This window comes from Chrysochloris asiatica, unplaced genomic scaffold (assembly GCF_000296735.1).
Source record: "Chrysochloris asiatica unplaced genomic scaffold, ChrAsi1.0 scaffold00545, whole genome shotgun sequence".
In the NCBI taxonomy this organism is placed as follows: domain Eukaryota; kingdom Metazoa; phylum Chordata; class Mammalia; order Afrosoricida; family Chrysochloridae; genus Chrysochloris; species Chrysochloris asiatica.
In genome coordinates this window covers 465,054-483,848 of record NW_006409063.1, presented here as the reverse complement: position 1 = coordinate 483,848, position 18,795 = coordinate 465,054, and the positions used below count along the sequence as shown (strand labels likewise).

Sequence of the window (18,795 nt, the reverse complement as noted above, 5' to 3'; positions counted from 1 at the left end):
TGTTATCCCAGGATATGAGGGTGTTAAACCTCAAGATGCAGAAAACCATTTTTTTATAGGCATCTGGCTACCAAGAAGTCTGTCTTGAATGTTGTGTGAGACACCCATTTACTGGTGTTCCAGTGGGTCAGTGTTTTGACCTAGGAGAGAGGATGGACCAACTGGGCTCTCTAGCGCCCAGGTGTACTTAAAGTTAGAGGCTGAAAGGCTACCAGGAGAGGGGGTGGGGAGAGTTTGTGTAGGACAGGCTGGCTGAGGAGGGGCAGCGGCCAAGGGTCTGAGAGGTCATAGGAGAAAATGTTTTCCAAAGAGGCAAGAAAATGCTGCATGCTGTGGCAAGGGGACAGGGAAGTAATATTGGTTTGAGCAACTTGATGACAATGTGAGGGACACTAGGATTAGGGGATGAACATGGCCTTGGAAAGGGTCTTGTGGTTCAAAGGAGGGTCTTCTTATTTTTAAGATTTTTTAGGGCTCCTGGTTGTATTTCTTTGCAGTGGGTTAAGCATTGAACTGCTAACTGGAAGGTCAGTGGCTCAAACCCACCATCCATACCTTGGGAGAAAGATAAGCCTATCTGTTTCCATAAAGATTGACAGTCCAGAAACCCTGGATTACTTGTACTCAGCCCAATAGGGTCCTTATGAGCCAAATCAAATCGACTTGGCAGCAGTGGGTAGGAAAACTGTAGGTTGAAGGACGCATGAACCAAGGAGGGGAATCTGGGAAAGAGGTATGGGCCAGGCCCACGATTACCAAGTTGGAGGTTTGGGGGAAGACTGGAGGAAGCAGTGGGGCATAAAGGATGAGGTGTAGGTTTAAGGAGGAAGGAGAGGTGATATCATTTTTAAAATTTATTTTAAGTTTTTATTGTGAATTGAGTGATAGTTTACATGGGAGAACATTGGTTTTGCACTCATCCCATTATATTTCGTTTCATTGTAATGATTACAATCCCTCCGTGCATCATCATTCAACAATATTTGCTTCTGTTGCGTTTTTTTTTTTTGGATGTACACAAACTCACTTAGGAATATATAGTCATTTAAACAACCAAAGGGCACATTCTGCAAGTCTGCCTCCTGGCCTTTCTCTTTCCATGAGTCTAGAGTCCTCAGCTGTTCTCTCTCTCCATGCCTTCATGTCTGCCTCCATTTCTGGTGTGGCTGCTTCTCTGGATAGGGTCCCACATTTCATTTGTGCTCTTCTCCCTTGATGGCCCTAGGGTCCTCTGTTCCTAGACTGTAAGATTAACTACTCCCCCTTTTTGTTATAAAACCTTTACTGTTGTGACAATTGCCATTAGTCATGATAACAGTTACTACTGAGTAAGAATTTGATCCCCATCTCCTTTCACCAGAGCCATCTAGACAAGATAAAAACTATTCAGTAGGGATTCTACCTTCCCCCGCACACTCTGTTTTTTTTTAATTTAAGGTTTTTATTGTGGATTGAGTGAAAGTTTACCGGGCACATCATCAGTTTCACATTCAACAACTCATATTACTTGTTTCATTACATTATTGTTTATAATCTCCTCCATATACCATCAGTTAAAAATATTTCTCTCTATCCACTTTAGCTTTTTAAAAAACACACAAAACAAAAAAACCCACTCAGGCATATATAATAATTTACATCTTCAAAGGGCACATTCTGCAAGTCTGCTTCTGGCCACCAGTTCTTAGTCCTTCTTTTCTTAGTTGATGAATCTAGAGTCTTCAGCCGCTCCCACTCTCCATGTCCCCATCTCTGGCGCTGCTGCTTCTCTGGATAAGGTCCCGCATTCTCTTTGTCGTTCCTCTCTTGATGGTCCTAGGGTCCTCTGTTTTCTGGACTGTAATGTAAGATTAACCACTCCCCTTCTTTTGTTACAAAACTTCTACCTTTACAAGTGTGGCAGTCGTGATTAGTCATGACAACAGTTATTCACTATTGAATCTTATGAATCGTATCCCCATCTCCTTTCACCAGACCCATCTAGACAAGATGGTAGCTATTCAGTGGGGACTCTTTCTTTACCCCACCCCCCGCATACTCTTAAACTCCCTCTTGAAAACTTGTAAGCCAGTGACTTGGTGCCTTTATTGCTCCCCCCACCATTTTAGGTAGCCAATATTTAAGTTGCTATCCCTATCAACTCTGTATAGGGGATAGGAATGATCCTTGATGTGAAGATTCCTTCCCTCTCAGTTAGTATTTTGAGTTACTGCATCCATAAGTATAGGTCAAGTTCATCAAATTTTAGCAATTTACATTTGTTTCCTTTATCAAAAACTTTTTATCTTCCTCTAGTTGAGTTCTGATCATCAAGCCATTGAAGCTAGGTCAAATGGATACTATCTGCAAGTTTGGGTGTTCTTGTGTGTCTCCCCTCACTTCTCATATCAGACGCTACATTCTCAGCTATAGCCCCTCCATGGGTAGGTCCTTGTCCATGAACCCAGGAGTCCCCAGGTCTCACCATACTTCGGACCAGCCAGCCTTTGAGAGGTGATATCTTAGGATGTCCTTTGAAGGGCTGGATGTGTGTGATCCTAAGTGCAATTGACCTCCCTTTCCTTTTCTTGTATTATCCATCACTGGTTGTGACATCACATTTTCCTTGCCTCATTTCCTATTTTCTGGAAGAGTGTGGGGTGATCTCTTGTTTGAATGTCTGATAGAATTCACCTATAAAATCTGTTTGGTGTGGGCAGGTTGTGCAGGTTAACTTCTCTTTTTATGGTCTTCAAGCTAATTGTGTTTCCAGTTTCCCTTGGCAGGCTTTAGTACATAGTCTTAGGCTCATGATCTCACTGGTTCCATTCTACATGCTGTTTTGTTGGCACTTAATTTTTTATAAAATGGTTTTCATTTTTTGGGCTAAAATTTTATAGATTAGCTACCCGTGTTCCAAGTATTTAAATTGGGAAGATACCAAATATCATTTTTTAGATTTCTGTTGTTAAGTATGGACTCATAGCAATTAGCAGTCCAGTGCTTATCCTATAGCACCAAACCAAGATTGCATTTTTAGAAATATATATAAAAGAGCTTTGGTAGCGTAGTGGTTTCAGATTGGGCTCCTAACCTGAAGGTTGGCAGTTCGAAACTACCAGCAGTTCCTCAGGAGAAAGATGAGGCGTTCTGTTCCCATAAAGATTTACAGCCTCGGAAACCCTATGCAGGGTCACTATGAGTCGGAACCAACTCCATGGTATTTAACAACAACAACAACGTGTATGTATGTATATGTAGGCATGTTACAGACATATATATATACGGAGTCCTGATGTGGTGCTGTGGGTTAATGCAACAACAAATTTTTGTTATATGCCACCAGTATTTAAAATACAAGTAGGTTTTCCTGTGGAGCTTCCAAACTAAGACACACTCTTGTTGTTAAGTGCTGTCAAGTCAGTTCTAACTCGTAGCAACCCTGTATAGTGTTTCTAAGACTATAAATCTTTACAGGAGCACAAAGCCTCATCCTTCTACCATGGAGCAACTGGTAGATTTGAATTGTAGACCTTGGGGTTAACAGCCCAACCCATAACCCACTAGGTCACCAGGCTCCCAAGACACACGCTAGGAAAGAGGAATTTCTGAAAAATGCACCACTGAAAACCTTATGAATCACAGCAGATCATTTTTCTGATAATAGTGCCAGATTATGAGCCCTATGGTTGGAAGGCACTCATAGTAGGTGGTGTGTGTGGAGTCAGTTCCAACTCATAGCGACTCATGGGGTTTTCGAAGCTGTAATCTTTATGGGAGCAGAAAGCCCCATCTTTCTTCTGTTCCTCATAGTAGAGTCAACCTTAATGAGGTGGATGGATAATTCAAACTGGGAAGAAACAATTGCAAACATCCATTAATAATTAGAATGTGGAATGTACCAAGTATGTTGTTAAGTGCCATCCAATTGGGTCTGACTCATGGTGACCCTGTATAGGGTTTCCATGGAGTAGCTGGTGAATTGGATCTGCTAACCTTGCAGTTAAAACCAACTTTGTGGTCCAGTGCTTATACTACACAACACCCACCAGGACTCCAGGGAAGTTGGAAGTCGTCAAAAACAAAGTGGAATGCATGAAGATCAATATCCTAAGTATTAGTGAACTGAAATAGACTGGTTTTGGCCATTTTGAATCAGACAATCATATATGGTTTACTATGCTGGGAATGACAAATTGAATAAGAATAGTGTCACATTAATTGTCAAAAAGAACATTATAAGATTTATCCTGAAGATCTTCCAGTGATAGGATAATATCCACACGTCTGCAAGGAAGACCTGTTAAATGTCACTATTATTCAAATTTACACACCAACCACTAAAGCCAAAGATAAGGGAAATTGAAGATTTCTGCCAACTTCTGCAGTCTGAAATTGATCAAACATGCAGTCAAGTGTGCATTGATAAATATGGATGACTAGAATGCAAAAGTTTGAAACAGAGGATAGAAATAACTCTGGAGTTCACATGACAGAATTTTATAAGACCAATAACTTATTCAGCAATACCTATTTTCAGCAGCTTAAAGGGCAACTGTATGAAGGGGCTTCAAAAGTTCTCTATATTCTCTCTACTTGTGATTGGAAATGGGGGAAATGCAGCAATGAAGATATGGGCTGAGTTTGGCAGTGTTCCATAGACACCTGCCAATCTTGAGATGAGAGAGAGAAGAGGAAGGGGCTGGATGGTCTGAAGTTTAGGGAGACGTGTAAACTCTGGAACCCATGGACACTGACCTAGCTACTTGGGGCTAGAGCTGAGAATAAAGTGGCCAGCTGGTCTAAATGAGGGGAGGCATTCAAGTACTTCCAAATTTGCAGATAGTATCCATTTGACCTAGCTTGGATCACTTGCAGATCAAAACCACATGAAGAGATGGGCAACTTGGACATTGGATACCCAAATGGGGAGAGGGGAACTACAAAGGCAAGAAGTGACTGACTTACACGCTTTCAAGAGGGAACCTAGAGCTAGGGGGCATGGAGGAAGGCAGAATCTCCAGTGAGTACTATCCAGTCTGTCTAGGCGGAGCTGATAAAATGAAATACAGATGGGTAACTCGTGATACTGTAGTGAATAATGGTTATCAGGACTGATTATGAGGGTTGGAAGTGCAAAAGTAGACGTTTTATAGCAAGGAAGGGAGCAATTACTTCTCCAGTCTAGGAGTGGAGGTCTCTAGGACCATCAACGGAGAAGAGCCGAGAGCAGGACCCTACCCAGAGAACCACAGATCCCTGAGATGGAGACAGAGACGATGACATGGAGTGATGAAGCAGTTGGGGACTTTGGATCCAGAGAGAGAGAGGGCCTGTGGGTCGAAGACTGGGCGGGGAGGAGGGAGAGTAGGGGGCGGGTTTCTAGGACATACCCTTTGGTCGGTTGATGATGCATGAAGGGGATTGGAACCATGGCAATGGAATGAATGTAAAACTAAAGTTGTCTCATGTAAACATGTAAAATTCACAATAAAACATTTAAAAAAACCAAAACCACATGAAGATAAAGAAGTTTTATAAAGGGAACAAGTGTAAACTACTACAGTTTGATGAACTGGACCTTGGCTTATGGATGTAATTGCTCAAAATTCTAACTGAAAGGGAAGGATTCTTCATATCAAGGATCAAGCTTGTCCCTTCAGTACACTGGGTGTACTTAGATGTTGGCTACCAAAAACGGGAGACTATAAAGGCACAAAGTGGCTGGCTTACAAACTTTCTTGAGTGTGCTTAGTTTCACAACAAGAGGGATGGTACAATCCCCACTGATAGTTTTCCTCTTGTCCAGATCAGGGAGGACAGGGATAGGATTTGTTTTTATTCAGTAGTAATTCTTACCATGACTAATCATAGTTGTCACAACTGTAAATATAGAAGAGGTGAAACTAAAATAAAAGCAGGGACTAGTTAATCTTTCATTCCAGGAACAAAGCACCCTAGGACCATCAAGAGGGAAGAGAATGAGTGGAGCATGGGATCCTAACCAGAAAAGCAGTGACAGCAGAGATAAGGAGGTACAGGCAATGTCACAGAGAGATCAAACAGTTGAGACTCTAGGTGCATGGAATGAGAATAGCTGTGTGTCTGCGAGCTTGCAAAATGTGTCCTTTGGACATTTAAACATATATTTTCTGTGTTTTGTGTACATTTAATAAAGGAATAGCATTAAATACTGTTAACCAATGGTGCATGATTGTAATCTTTGCAATGAAACAAAATAATGGTTTGTGAAGTGTAAAACTGATGATCTGCCATGTAAACTATTACTCAATTCATAGTAAAAGCATTAAAAAAAGAAAAAGATAATGGACTTTTCCATCCACTGTTTTTTTGAAGACCCCTCATACATAAAGCAAAAGGTCATTAAAAATACAGTAAAGAAAATATTTACAGATTTTTATGGCAAAATATTGAACAACATAGGAAGCATCAAGAGAAGATGGAAGCCTCCTGGTATTATTCAGTCTGTATACTGAGCAAATACTAAGCTGGACTGTGAAGAACACTGTGGCATCAGGATTGGAAGAAGGAACTTCCAATATGCAGATAACACAACCTTGCTTGCTGAAAGTAAATAGAACTTGAAGTACTTGCTGATGAAGATCAAAGACTACAGCCTTCAGTATGTATTACAGCTCAATGCAAAGAAAACAAAAATTCTCACAACTGAACCAATAAGCAACATCATGATAAATAAAAGATTGAAGTTGTCAATGATTTCATTTTATCTGGATCTATAATCAATGCTCATAAAAGCAGCAGTCAAGAACTCTATTGCTGCATTGCATTGGTTATACCTGCTGCAAAAAAATTGCTTCAAAGTGTTGAACAAAGATGTCACTTCAAGGACTAAGATGCACCTGCCCTAACTCATTGTATTTTCATTGGCCTCATTTGTATGCAAAAGCTGGACAATGAATAAGGAAGACTGGAGAATCACCATTGCATTTGAAATATGGTGCTAGCAAAGAATATTCAAAGTACTACCGTAGACTGCCAGAAGAAAGAACAAATCTGTGTTGGATAAAGTACTGCCAGATGGTCTTTAGAAGTGATGCCATCTCAGGTTCTTTGGACATGTTATCAGGAGGGACTTGTCCTTGGAGAATGACATCATGCTTGGTAGAGCATCAGTGAAATGAGGAAGATGCTCGAGATGGATTGACTTAGTGTCAACAATGGTCTCAATCATAGCAACTACTGAGAATGACATAAGATAGGTAGTGTTTGGTTCTATTGTACACAGGATCAGTATGAGTCAGAACCAGCTAGATGGTACCTATCATCATAGGTGGATTCCTTCTTGGATCTGTGGATGTGGCCCATGGGTGGACTGGGTTTTCCATTCTGTAGCACAATTGTTCCTGGGCTGCACCTGTAGCTTCTACTCTTGTCATGTGGGAGCTGGATGCTGTGTTAGTACTGGCTTCATATGGTTTTGGTTTAGACCCATGTTGCTTGCACACAGTGACTAGGGGTTGGCTGTCTTTATGTGATCTGGGAGTTTTAATTACATTAGTGCTAGCTGCATGTTGGAACTTGGTGGCACCTGGCCACTGACTAAGAAGCCTTTCTGGTTCAGGACAATTCTCAAGTCCATCAGTCAAGGATCAGTTAGATCATTTCTGTTTTGCCAAAATTTGATCCAGAAGCTCAATAGAACCAAACACTGCCCAGTCCTATGTCATCCTCATAGTCATTGCTTGGGGCTCAGCTGGAGGAACCAGAGGGAACCTCCCATTGTTGGATTTGCTCCAAGGCTTTGGGTACCTGGTAACCTTCCCAGCTAAGTGTAAGCTCTGGGTTCCAGAATAGGCTCTAGGGTGTGGGAGAGCCCAGGCAGCCTGCACAAGGTCCCAAGTGTTTCCTCACCTTCTTGTTTCCTCTCCTCAGCTTCATCACTTTCCGCTCCTGTGCCTACCTGGACAAGAAGCATACCATCTTTGGGCGGTAAGAGAAGCTGCATGATGGTTCAAGGCCCACTCTACCCAGGTTGCTGTGGGTGCTGCTGAGAGCCAGCTGAGACTCAGTTCCAGCATCCCTTTCCTCCCAGACCACCTTATTTTTTCTTCCTCTAGTCCAGAGGTTGAGTACATTTTTCTGTTAAGGGCTTCTGGTCTCGATCACAACTACTCACCTCTGCTGTTCTAGCAGGGAAGCAGCCCAGATCACATGTGTCCAAATAACACTTTATTTACAAACATAGGAGCCAAACTAGGCACCAGAGCTGATGGTAGTGGGGTTGTAATGCACCCTACCCAGCCCTGCCCATGTGGATGCTTTGGGGTGTGTGCATGTGGGGGGTGCTTTGATCAGTCCTGTTTCTTCCCTCCTACAGGGTTGTTGGGGGATTTGACACATTGACAGCCATGGAGAATGTGGAGAGTGACCCCAAAACTGACCGCCCTAAGGTATGTGTGCTAGAATGGCCAGTGGGCCCCAAGGGAGAAGGTGGAGGAGCCTGCTGCCTCTGCCAGCCTGACCACTCCTCCCCTTCCCCAGGAAGAGATCCAAATCGAGTCCACCACTGTGTTTGTGGACCCCTATGAAGAGGCTGATGCTCAGGTGAGGGGCTTAGGGCTACCACTTTCAGAGGGCCTGTGTGTGAGTTGTTCTCATGATAGGGATGGGGGTGGGACATGCACACCTATGGTCTGAGTTGTCCCATGAGGTGCTGCCTGGCACCTCGACCTAGCTCACCCCCTCCCCACAGATTGCTGAGGAGAGGAAGAAGACACAGCTGAGAGTAGCAGCTCCAGAGACCATGAAGACAACCACGCCCCAGTTGGGGAGCCCAGGACCCCAAGCATACCGCCAGGGGGTGGGCAAGTACATTAGCCCCGAAGCCACGTGAGTGGGGCTGATCTCTCAGGGGTGGGCAAGGAGGCTAGCTGGAGTGTATGTGGACACTTGTACCCGCTGCCGTCCTGAGGGCTTGGGTATCTTGAACAATAGTGCAGTCAATTTCTGTCTTCACAGGAAACGGGCAGCGCAGGATGAGCTATCCACCAGCACAGCCACCCCGGCAGCCAAGAAGAGGCCCAGCAGTGGCTTTGGGGACTTCAGCTCATGGTAGTCAACTCAGAGCCTGTGTGTTGAAGGCTGCTGTTCCATAGAGACTCATTAAAGCTTTTCCCTGGTGCTGAGAGCTTCCTCAGGCCAGGCTTCCACACCCTATGGTCATCTCAGGCCCTATTTACCCCAGTCAGTTCCTGACTCTGAAAACCTTCCATGGCAACAGGTCTCACCATCCTGGGCTGTCCAACCACCAGCGAAGCTTACCACTGTCTGCCAGCTGAGGTGTGACTCCTTGGTTTTCTCCTTTCCTTCCCACTAAGACCTTAAACTGAAGTGCATGATGACATTTGCTTCCAGACTGTTGGCTCTTGTGCCATTTTTTCCCAGCCCTGATACCCCCATATCCTCAGGGACTTGAAGGACCACCTGCAAACAGACGTGGATAACTCACCCCTATGGGAGATGGCTCAGAGGCTAGACAAGAGCAGAGTTGTGGGCCAGGCATGCACAATAGCTCAGAAGCGTGAATGAGAGCTAAAGGGGCCAGTCAGATACATATTTTGTTTAGACTCTTGGTGACTCTAAGAAGCTCCCTTGGAGGTAGTGCTTCTGAGATGGACCCAGTAAGATGCTTGCTGGGCCCCTGCAGAGGAGTGTCCCGGCTTCACAGGGCAGCAGTAGGGCAGGGTAGGGCTATTTCCACAAGACCACCACCCCCCTGGAAAGTTGTAGAATAAGGACCACAGGCCTGGCAACATGGCTGCACTGGAGGCAGCTGTACCCCAGCTCCCCATTCTGCTCCGGAGGCGAGCCTCCAGGGGCCCCACCCACATGTGCCATGCAGGGCTAAGCATTGAAGGCTCAGGATCTAAATTTTGTAGTTCCTGGCAGACCATAAGTCACAGTTTTCTAAATATCAAATCACTTTGATTTTGTAAGCACCTGATAAAGGGCTTTTGAGAAAACTCCCATTTCTGAACCTTTCTGATACCTGATGAATGTCATCAAGAATAAGTGCTAAGATTAAATATATATATATATATATCTACAATGTGTATATAAAACCAATCCACTCTGTCAGAACACGGTCCTAGGCTGTGTTTAGTTACACAAACTTTTTGAAGTCCCTTCCGCCGTCCCCCTAATATGAAGGTAAATCCAAAAGTTTAGTCATAAAATCACAGAAAATTCTTATTAGCAAAAATAACAAAATATTAAGCTACTGTTTCTAAATTGTTCTACATGTAGATCTATACACTTTTGAAGGCGTTATCTAACTCTTCCCTGAAGAAATGTGTGCTCTTGGATTTACATCACCTCAAAACAGCAGGGACTGGAATAATTTTCCTTTTAAATGTTCTAGTTTGGAGAACAAAAAAAAGCCTGAAGGGGCAAGATCAGGGCTGAAGACTGGATGGGTAAAGTTTTCCAACAGAATTCTCGTAGAATAGGGCTTGCTACTCCTGAAAAGAACAGTGTATTGTTGGGAAAATAATGAAACTTTCCTGGTGTTAGTCTTACCAGTTCAGGTTTACATTTTCTGAAAACTTCCTAGCAAGTGCCCAGATCATCCTGTGTCCTTAGAGAAATTGTGTCAAGATGATCCCTTTGGAGTCCCAAAAAAGTCCCCATAACCTTCTGAGCTTTGAATTGCACTGGCCCAGCAGATCCCCTTGGAAGTCACTGTTGTGATTGGATTTGTTTTTTGAAGGCACTCTTAAGGAGTATCTTACTGAGAGAACTTGTCTGCACCCCTCCACTGATCACACACAAAAAACTGGGAGCATAGTAGCTATAATCTTGGATTTACTCTCAGATTTGTAACACAGGCATCACCTCCCACTGTCTTAAGGAAAAATATTTCAAATAATTTAGAAGATGAAAATTCACTATTGAGGAATTTAAGAAGGTGGACCATTCCAAGAGTTTACCAGCACATCACTACCCTGAAGCTCACGGTAAGTTCATTTGGTATGAAAAGGGGCTTGTAATGTACAGGAAACCAACACAAAATTGATAAAATGCTTTGTTGGTGTCAATTACAAAAAATATATATGAAATAAGTACTAAGACCGCTAGTAAAAACTTTAAATACCATCACAAAAGACAACACAGTATAAGAACCCAACAAAGTGCTCAAAAGAGGAGCTATAAACGTACCCAGAAGATAAAAAACTTAAAATATAAATTTTAGTATATACAAAAGGTTCTCTTTGATGTAAGAGCAGAGGTCTAAAGCTCAGGTTCTCTGCCCGCCCAGCGTCCTGGTGTCAACCTGCCCCTATCCCTGGGCTCAGCCTTCAGCATGGCCCAGGCTGAGCTCCCACCTGTCAAAGTGAACTGAGAAAGTAGAAGGCTAGCTTAAGCTAAATTCTCAATTAAGCTAAGTACCTAGACATGTTTGGTGGAGAGGGAAAAATGAAAATCCTCAACAAGATGGGCTCAAACAGCAACAATTGTGATGCTGGTGCAGGACCAGGCAGTGTTTCATTCCATTGTACACAGGGTTACTGAGCCAACATGATGGCACCTAACAGCCACCACTAGTATTCAACTGAGATGTCTTAGAACATCAAGTTTTAACTAAGCACTGAAGCCAGGGTTTGCGCCTTCATGTGGCAGTCCCATATGAAGCATTCTCAGATTCAGACCTGGGCACAGAATGCCACTGGCTGAGTAAATGCATGCTCTAAAAGCTGTAAATGACTGGGACAAAAAAAAAGGACTGCTAGGAGAGGCCCAATCTGCAAAGGATTATGTGGAACCTAGCCCAATGTCCACCTACAGAGCCAGAATGGGCTCTGTTATGCCTGCCATCAAGGGCTGTGCTGCAAGGCTGCTGGGTCCCTAGTGAGACAGACAGCCCCAGACGTGAACTGCAGGGATGAGAGGCCAAGCCAGCATGGCACCAGCACCCACACAGTCCTGCTCTGAGTTTGAGTTGGCAGGGACAACCACACAGACTGCAGGCCATTCTTTTACTGTGACCCGCTCTGCCTCAGTTCCTGGGGACACTGCTCTCTCCTCCTGCTTGGCAAATAGCTACATTTCCTTCTGGGTCGCCTGCCTCTCTATGTCCTGTTGGTGGATCCTTCAGCTATGAAGCAGGCTGGAAAGTATCCTGACCTCCACCTCAGATCTGCCACCGAGTGGAGTGGCATCCTGCAGTGGCCCCACCACCACAGGCCAACAGCACCCTGTAAAATTTTCCACTCAGCACAGCCAGGTGTGAGGAGTGACCACACAGCTCGTCCAGCTAACCAGACAGCATCACTTACAGAATTCACACTTTTCTGTAATTTTAATCTTTTCTCAACAACTCTAAAACCACCAGACCAATCTCGAGAACAGCTTTCTATCTCAAGCTGAAGTTCTTCCTGTTGGCCCTGGCATTTTCCATAAGCAAAAAACTACCTTGTCTTCAGGGACATCAAGTAGAGTATGAAACTGACAAGCTCTGTGTGGTGTGTGAAGCACAATTACACACGACAAAGCAATCACCAACACTGAGCCACTGTGGGCAAGGGACCAGGAACCACAGAAACAGATGTCTTGCTGCTGGTTTACCTGCTCAGTAATCCAGTGGTTTAAAGAAGCGTTCCTATCAGTTACCCTTCTTTGTGGCTTACATACCTAATTTGCTACCAGGCCTGACCTCTGTGAACAAGGCTAAAAAACACTCGAACAAATCCATCGACTTCTCCAGGAGATTCCTAAATGAGCTTCTAACAGTTTATCTGCAAGAGGAACAAGCAACGTGTAGCTTTTGTGAATAAATTATTTACAAAGTTACAATACTTGGAAAAGGGGTCCTGCCCTACAGATGCTAGAGATTGTTTGGTTTTTCTATAAGGACACACAGCCAAAGTCCATGTTAAAGGCATGAGTTATAAGAAGACACTAACTCAACAGGTATGTCATCAGTTGGTTAATTCTTTCTCTAGAACTTGAGAAGTTAGAAAAAGCTCATTGAAAAACTTCAGTAACAATCTTGTCCATGAAGAGAACAGACAGGGTGGGCCTTACCCAAGGAGCTGGCCACTGTGCAGGGCCTTCTACATTAAGAGCACCACAGCATGCTTGTAAGGTGTGAAGTTGGAGAAACAGTGTTGTGCAGAATGCTCCCGGGTCTTCGTGACCGTCACAGTTTCTGACAGAACAGCATTCAGATGCTCGGCAGGCCTCAGTCTATTCCCAGCCATTGTCTTTGACCATGTGGGCAAGCTCAATGATAAACTTTCCTTCCTTGTATTTCTGACTGCTCTCAAAGGCATGTTCCTTGAAAACAAAAAAAGAAAGAGAAAAGGCTTCAGGGCAGAATCTACCTAACTGTTCAGTTTTACAATCCTCATGGCAAAGAAAGGAATCTTGGTGGCACTAGGCTGCTAACAGATGCAGAAGAATGGGGAGAAGGAAGTGAAAAGAACCTGCTGGAATTGTTACTACAAAGTAACCATGCTGAAGGCCTGGCCATGGTGTCTTTCTCAATGAGGGATGAACCTGACCACTGGACTTTGGGGCTACCTCCTCACTCAGTGTGGCTGAGTCCAGGCCACAGGGGTGGGACTGCAGTGGCTATTGATAATTGGGCAGCACCCTTAACTAGACACTGGTTTTGTTTACAAAAATGCAGGTGTGTTTGGGAATCAAAAAATGAAAGCAAAGCTGCTGCTATCTCATAGTGACCCTATATGACAAAGTAGAACTGTCCCAGTGGGGTTTTTTTTATATATACAGGAGTATACAATCTCATCTTTCTCCTGCAGAGCTTGAGCTTGTAGTGGGTTTTAAACCATGGACCTTTTGGTTCTCAGCCCAAACACTTAACCCACTGTGCCTCCAGGGCTCACCATGGGATCACACATTTGACAACCTCCATTCTACTGTAAGCAATGAGCTCATTGACAGTTACACTTCTCCACACTTCGAGCATGTTACTTTTGTCCAGTTGTGACAGATATCATTTAGGACACTAGATAGGGGCGCTCTGAGATGCACTGCCAGTCAGATGGGGACTCACATATTTCCAGCCCAGAGTGGTTTTGCAGTTCTCACAGTAGATATCTGCGACAGCATGTAAGCCGGTGAGCAGGACGCGCTCCTCGGCAGGGCCACAGCCCACGTTCACCCTACAGGGAAGAAGGTCACGATGGTCCTAGGAATCAGGCAGATACCAGCACTTCCTCCCCCAGCCTGCAGGGGCGCCACCTGCTCTCACCTGCCATCAACCAGGAGGCATTAATTTCTAGAGCCAATCAGTTACTAGACAGTGGAACTTTCCAAAGGTCAGCAGTTTTCTTCTTAATATCCCACCTCCCCTACCCTGTATCCATTGTGTAAGATCAAACTCTTCATTTCCCCATGAGACTCCCATGCTGAGATTGGCTGTAAGGAGATGTCTACCAACCTGTCAAGCGTAAACCAAGAACTCATGGCCAACAAGTCCCTACTCAGTGACGCCTTAGAGCACAGTGTCCATAGATTCTTAGACTACAAATCTTTATGGGAGCAGACTGCCTCTCTCCTGGGAAGACTGAACCACTACTGTGTTACTAGGGCATCTCTACTGAGCATACTAACACAAAAGCCTACTGCATGCAGAAAACAATGAAACCAAAATGACTGTGAAAGATGGAATATCAGGTAAAAGAATTAGGCTTTCATGGAATTCCCAGGACTCTGATCGGCCTCACTGGTGGGGTCTAACTGCCCAGTCCAGCTTTGAATAACTGGTCAACTAAATGGCTTTACAGCCTGTCTGTACCATTCCCAGTCACAGTACTCACACAGAATTGAAGAGGTAAGCTCGTCCTTGACTTCCCTGGAAAGACTGCAATGAGGAAGAAAAGTTTATTACAAGATTGTTGACAGTGACATGAAACATGGCTATGACCTGTGTGTTTTGGAATGGACCTCTATGTGACACAGCATCTTGTGGGTGGGGGCCACAATCAGCCACCAAAGGCCTAGGGGCTCTGGGGTCCAGGCTCAGGGCAGTCACCTCATGGGAAGGTCCTTCCTAGAGGATGACCTGGAAGTAACCCTGCCATGGAGCCCCCAGTCACCTCATGGGAAGGTCCTTCCCAGAGGCAGTCACCTCATGGGAAGGTCCTTCCCAGAGGCAGTCACCTCATGGGAAGGTCCTTCCCAGAGGATGACCTGGAAGTAACCCTGCCATGGAGCCCCCAGTGGGACTGCTTACTCAGTGTCCAAATGAGCTCCACTGGGAGAAGTTATAAAAGAGCAGAGACTGCATCACCACCCTGCAACCCTGATCTAACAGGAGTGGCCATTATGTGGAAAAGCATAGTGCTATGGCTGACTGCACCAGCCTCAACTTTCTGCCGGCCATGCAAAATCATGAAGCCAGCTTTCACCCCAAAACTGTTGCCTTTCTTACCCTTCAGGTCTGGAACTGAACTCACCCTGTGAGTTCAATTTTCAGCCAAATAGGTCTATAAAGGGAATAATAATACTAGAAAGGTATGCTTTTAGAATAATCAACAGGGGCCACATTCACCCAAAGACAAAGTTCAGGAGGCAGAAAGGATTAGGAAAGGAGGAAGAATGGAAACGGACAAAGTGGGATAGGGGATATTTCAGTGTGGAATAGCAATGAAATGAGACAAAATGTGTATGATTTGTTGAATGAAAATCTGCTCTGCTAACCTGCACCTAATTCTAAATGAAAAAAACCAGCTTCAAAGGGTGCATGTTATTGGCCCAGAGAGCTACACCCAACTAGAGGGTCAGGAAATGAGATATAAAAGAAGTGGTCTTCACCTGAAAACCCACCAGTCTCTTTAAATTCTCCTGTTGCCCCATTCTAAAGCAGTTCAGATACATCATTCTTGGGGGGGGGGGGAATGGGAAGGGGCATTAAACAAGGGCAAGTTTCCACACCTTTCCATCTAAATACATCCAAAGGAAAAGGCAGGATTCAGGGCTTGATGGTGGATTAGGGAGAGGCATCATGTAAACCTCTACCAGTAATAACACGGAATACTGGATGAAGCGGTTTCAGGGGATGGTCCTGGAACTCTGAACTAGATATAAAGGAATATTTAGAAGGGTCGCTAGTGGAATTGGTAGCATAAGTAAGAAATGTAGTGTTTCCTGATCTGTGGCTTCCAGTGGGTCCTGGAGCAGCCATCTTGAGTGGGACAGAGCTGATACTAGAGTAAGGCAGTGCTCCCATCGCAGGGGTCTGGCCAATCATCGGACATAAAGGTGTGAACATTTTTTTTTTTTATCTGCTCATTTGTCTCTGTGTACCTCCACTCTGGTGACTTGAGAGGGTGCCTGAGCAAGTGGACATTCCCCCCCCCCCGCCCCCAGAGGGTTCTACTACACAGGTGCATGAATCTGCTCAGCAAAGACCACTAAGCCCAGAATCAAAGAAAATGGGAGGGTCACCCAAATTGGCTCTGGCCAGCCTTGGGCTGTTTCTTACTAGGAGAAACACCTGAATGGGCTTGAGGAGATGGAGAGAGACAGCCAAAAAAAGAAAGAGGCCAAAAATTAAATCTTGAGTTATGTCATAAGGAGCAATGGTATTTTTTGAAATTTCTAAGGCAGCCTTGAAGACAAGAAGCTGAAAAATGGGCTATGGTTTTTGGTGTTTTTTCGTGTGTGTATGTGAGTGTGGTGATTATAGACTTTAGTGTCCATTCTGGGTTTTTTTATTTTGTTTTTACCTTGGGTGGAGGGTCTTTCTCTCCCTACATTACCCAAGAAGATACAGTAATTTTGGTCATGTAGCCAAGCTACAATCACACCCTATAAAATCCTACCATCCAGGCAAGAGTCAATACCAGATAGATAGCCAACACTTGCTGAAATTACTCTGAGTGGAGTAATAAGAGAAGTGAAAAGGGAAGCCCGTCTCCTGATCACATCTACCAGGAGGCAATCAGAAAGTTTAATAATACACCAACATATATTCATCTAATTATTGAAAATGCCCAAAAAGCAACAGGAAATCTCAGCTCATAGTTAGAAACAAGATGAGTAGCTAAAACAAATGAGCTGGAGATAGACGTACACTTCCCATTGGAAGGAGGTTGGGCTTTGGAATTGCCTGATAAGGAATTCAGGAGAATGATACTGAAATACACCCAAATGCTCCACAGAGGGGTTGAGAAAAATAAGGAAGTCAGGAAAGTGCTGTAAGAACAATCAAATAAGATAGAAATAACATTGGAAACTATTTTAAACCTGCAAAAAGAGGTCCAAATGATTAATAACAATATATCAGAAATGGACAATATGCTAAAAGGGCAAAGCAAAGGAGCAGAAATGAAGAGATGGATGCCAGAACCAGCAAGCTTGAAGGCAATCTCTCAATACTGCTAAGATAGAAGAGCAAACAAAAAAAGAAAGAAAAAATCTGAAGAAAGTCTACAACATGAAAAGGAATAACCTGAGGGTTATTGGAGATCCAGAACAGGAAAGATCACAGAAGACCACAGAGGGGATAGTTGAAGACCTGCTGGAAGAAAATTTCCCTAACATCCTGAAAGATGAGAAGATAAGCATTCTTGAAGCTGAACAAACCCCATGAAGAATAGATCCCAACAGAAAATCACCAAGACATACAACTCTCAAGTACATAGGCAGCCCTTATGAGGGGAGTCAGGTTTCCTCACCCTGAACACCTTAGCACTGCCTCCTTGATTCAAACCACTTCTCCTTCAAGGCCCACCTGAGCCCTGGGACTATCTGTCAGCACTTGATTATTCTCTGCTCTCTGCTATCTCGATGTAGCTCCTTTTCTCTTCCAGCTTCTCCTATCCTAGCCAACTTCATCATCCTGGAGCACCTCCCCACTGGCCCTCCCTCTCCTCTTGTCATTAGCGGATCCTGAGGAGGAAGCAGCCTTTCTAAAACTGTTAAGGTGTGGCTTCCCTCCCTTCTTAGGGTTGAGTTGACCAGTGTTGCCTGAGCCCGGAGCCTCAGAGCTCTGAAGCCAAGTCTCACAGAAACTTGGCAACCAGCAAACTAAAAAGTTTCCTTCCCTGAAAAAGAACCAATATAGAGATTGTTTTCGTTGGAATCTAATATTTTATCAGGCAGAATCATATTTTTGGTAATATTTTTAACTAGGGAAGGACCAGGAACCAAAAACACCCACTTTGTGCCGAGATCATGACCAAAATTGAAGTATAGTCATACTCAATCAGAAGGCTTAGACTCTTAGAACAGCAAGCTTAGATCTCCCCTGCACCACATGTGGAAATCACATTATGGCTAAAGACTCATGTACTAACAAGGAGTCATGATGACAAACACTGCTAGTGGTCATGGTGTTTCCTTAACATCTGACACAGCACTTGCCTTGGAGATGAGCTCGTCGTGGTTGGCCAGATGAGCCCTGCAGTGGATACAGCTGTATGTACGATGGCAGTTTGGCAGATATGCTTGGAAGGTTTTGGATTTTGTCATCTTTACCATCTCTGCTAGGCGCTTCTCACTCAGTTCAAGGCCAGCACTGGAAGAATGACTCTGGTGGGCTCTCTGACAGAGGAGACACTGGAAGATGCAGGCAAGAGCCGTTGTTGTTCAAGGGAGCGTGTGGCAATTTCCACACCACTAGGATGAGAGAAAATGTCACCACCTGTTGGCAAATAAACACAAAACTGTGGGTTACAGAGACAAATACACCAAAGTATTCAATGGATTTTTTTTTCCTTTTTTTTTTTCTTTTTTTTTTATTAAATGTTTTTATTTTGGATTGAGTGAAAGTTTACAGGGCACATCATCAGCTTCACATCATAG

At 44.1% G+C, this 18,795-nt stretch overlaps 2 protein-coding genes across 2 annotated transcripts in view; one reads left to right on the top strand and one right to left on the bottom strand.

Annotated features, from left to right (window-relative positions):
* The window catches only part of PPIL2 (peptidylprolyl isomerase (cyclophilin)-like 2), a 46,565-nt gene extending 37,489 nt beyond the window's left edge, over nt 1-9,076 (top strand). Inside the window, exons 16-20 of the mRNA XM_006877638.1 lie at nt 7,894-7,950; nt 8,339-8,411; nt 8,503-8,565; nt 8,714-8,850; nt 8,980-9,076. Coding sequence (XP_006877700.1) covers nt 7,894-7,950; nt 8,339-8,411; nt 8,503-8,565; nt 8,714-8,850; nt 8,980-9,076 — 427 coding nt within the window. The remainder of the gene's footprint in view (nt 1-7,893; nt 7,951-8,338; nt 8,412-8,502; nt 8,566-8,713; nt 8,851-8,979) is intronic.
* Nucleotides 9,077-13,206: 4,130 nt separating this feature from the next.
* Nucleotides 13,207-18,471, bottom strand: YPEL1 (yippee-like 1 (Drosophila)). The gene is made up of 4 exons (XM_006877637.1): nt 18,355-18,471; nt 14,805-14,848; nt 14,039-14,147; nt 13,207-13,296 (listed from the first exon to the last, which is right to left on the bottom strand). The coding sequence occupies exons 1-4, from the start codon at nt 18,469-18,471 to the stop codon at nt 13,207-13,209; spliced, it is 360 nt and encodes a 119-aa protein (XP_006877699.1).
* Between the last annotated feature and the right edge of the window lie 324 nt (nt 18,472-18,795).

Coding starts and splice junctions, on each gene's coding strand:
- YPEL1 (XM_006877637.1), bottom strand. CDS start 18,471: ATGGTAAAGATGACAAAATCCAAAACCTTCCAAGCATATCTGCCAAAC. Junction 14,849..18,354: donor ACGACGAGCTCATCTCCAAG/GCAAGTGCTGTG, acceptor TCCTCATTGCAG/TCTTTCCAGGGAAGTCAAGG. Junction 14,148..14,804: donor GCTTACCTCTTCAATTCTGT/GTGAGTACTGTG, acceptor TCTTCCCTGTAG/GGTGAACGTGGGCTGTGGCC.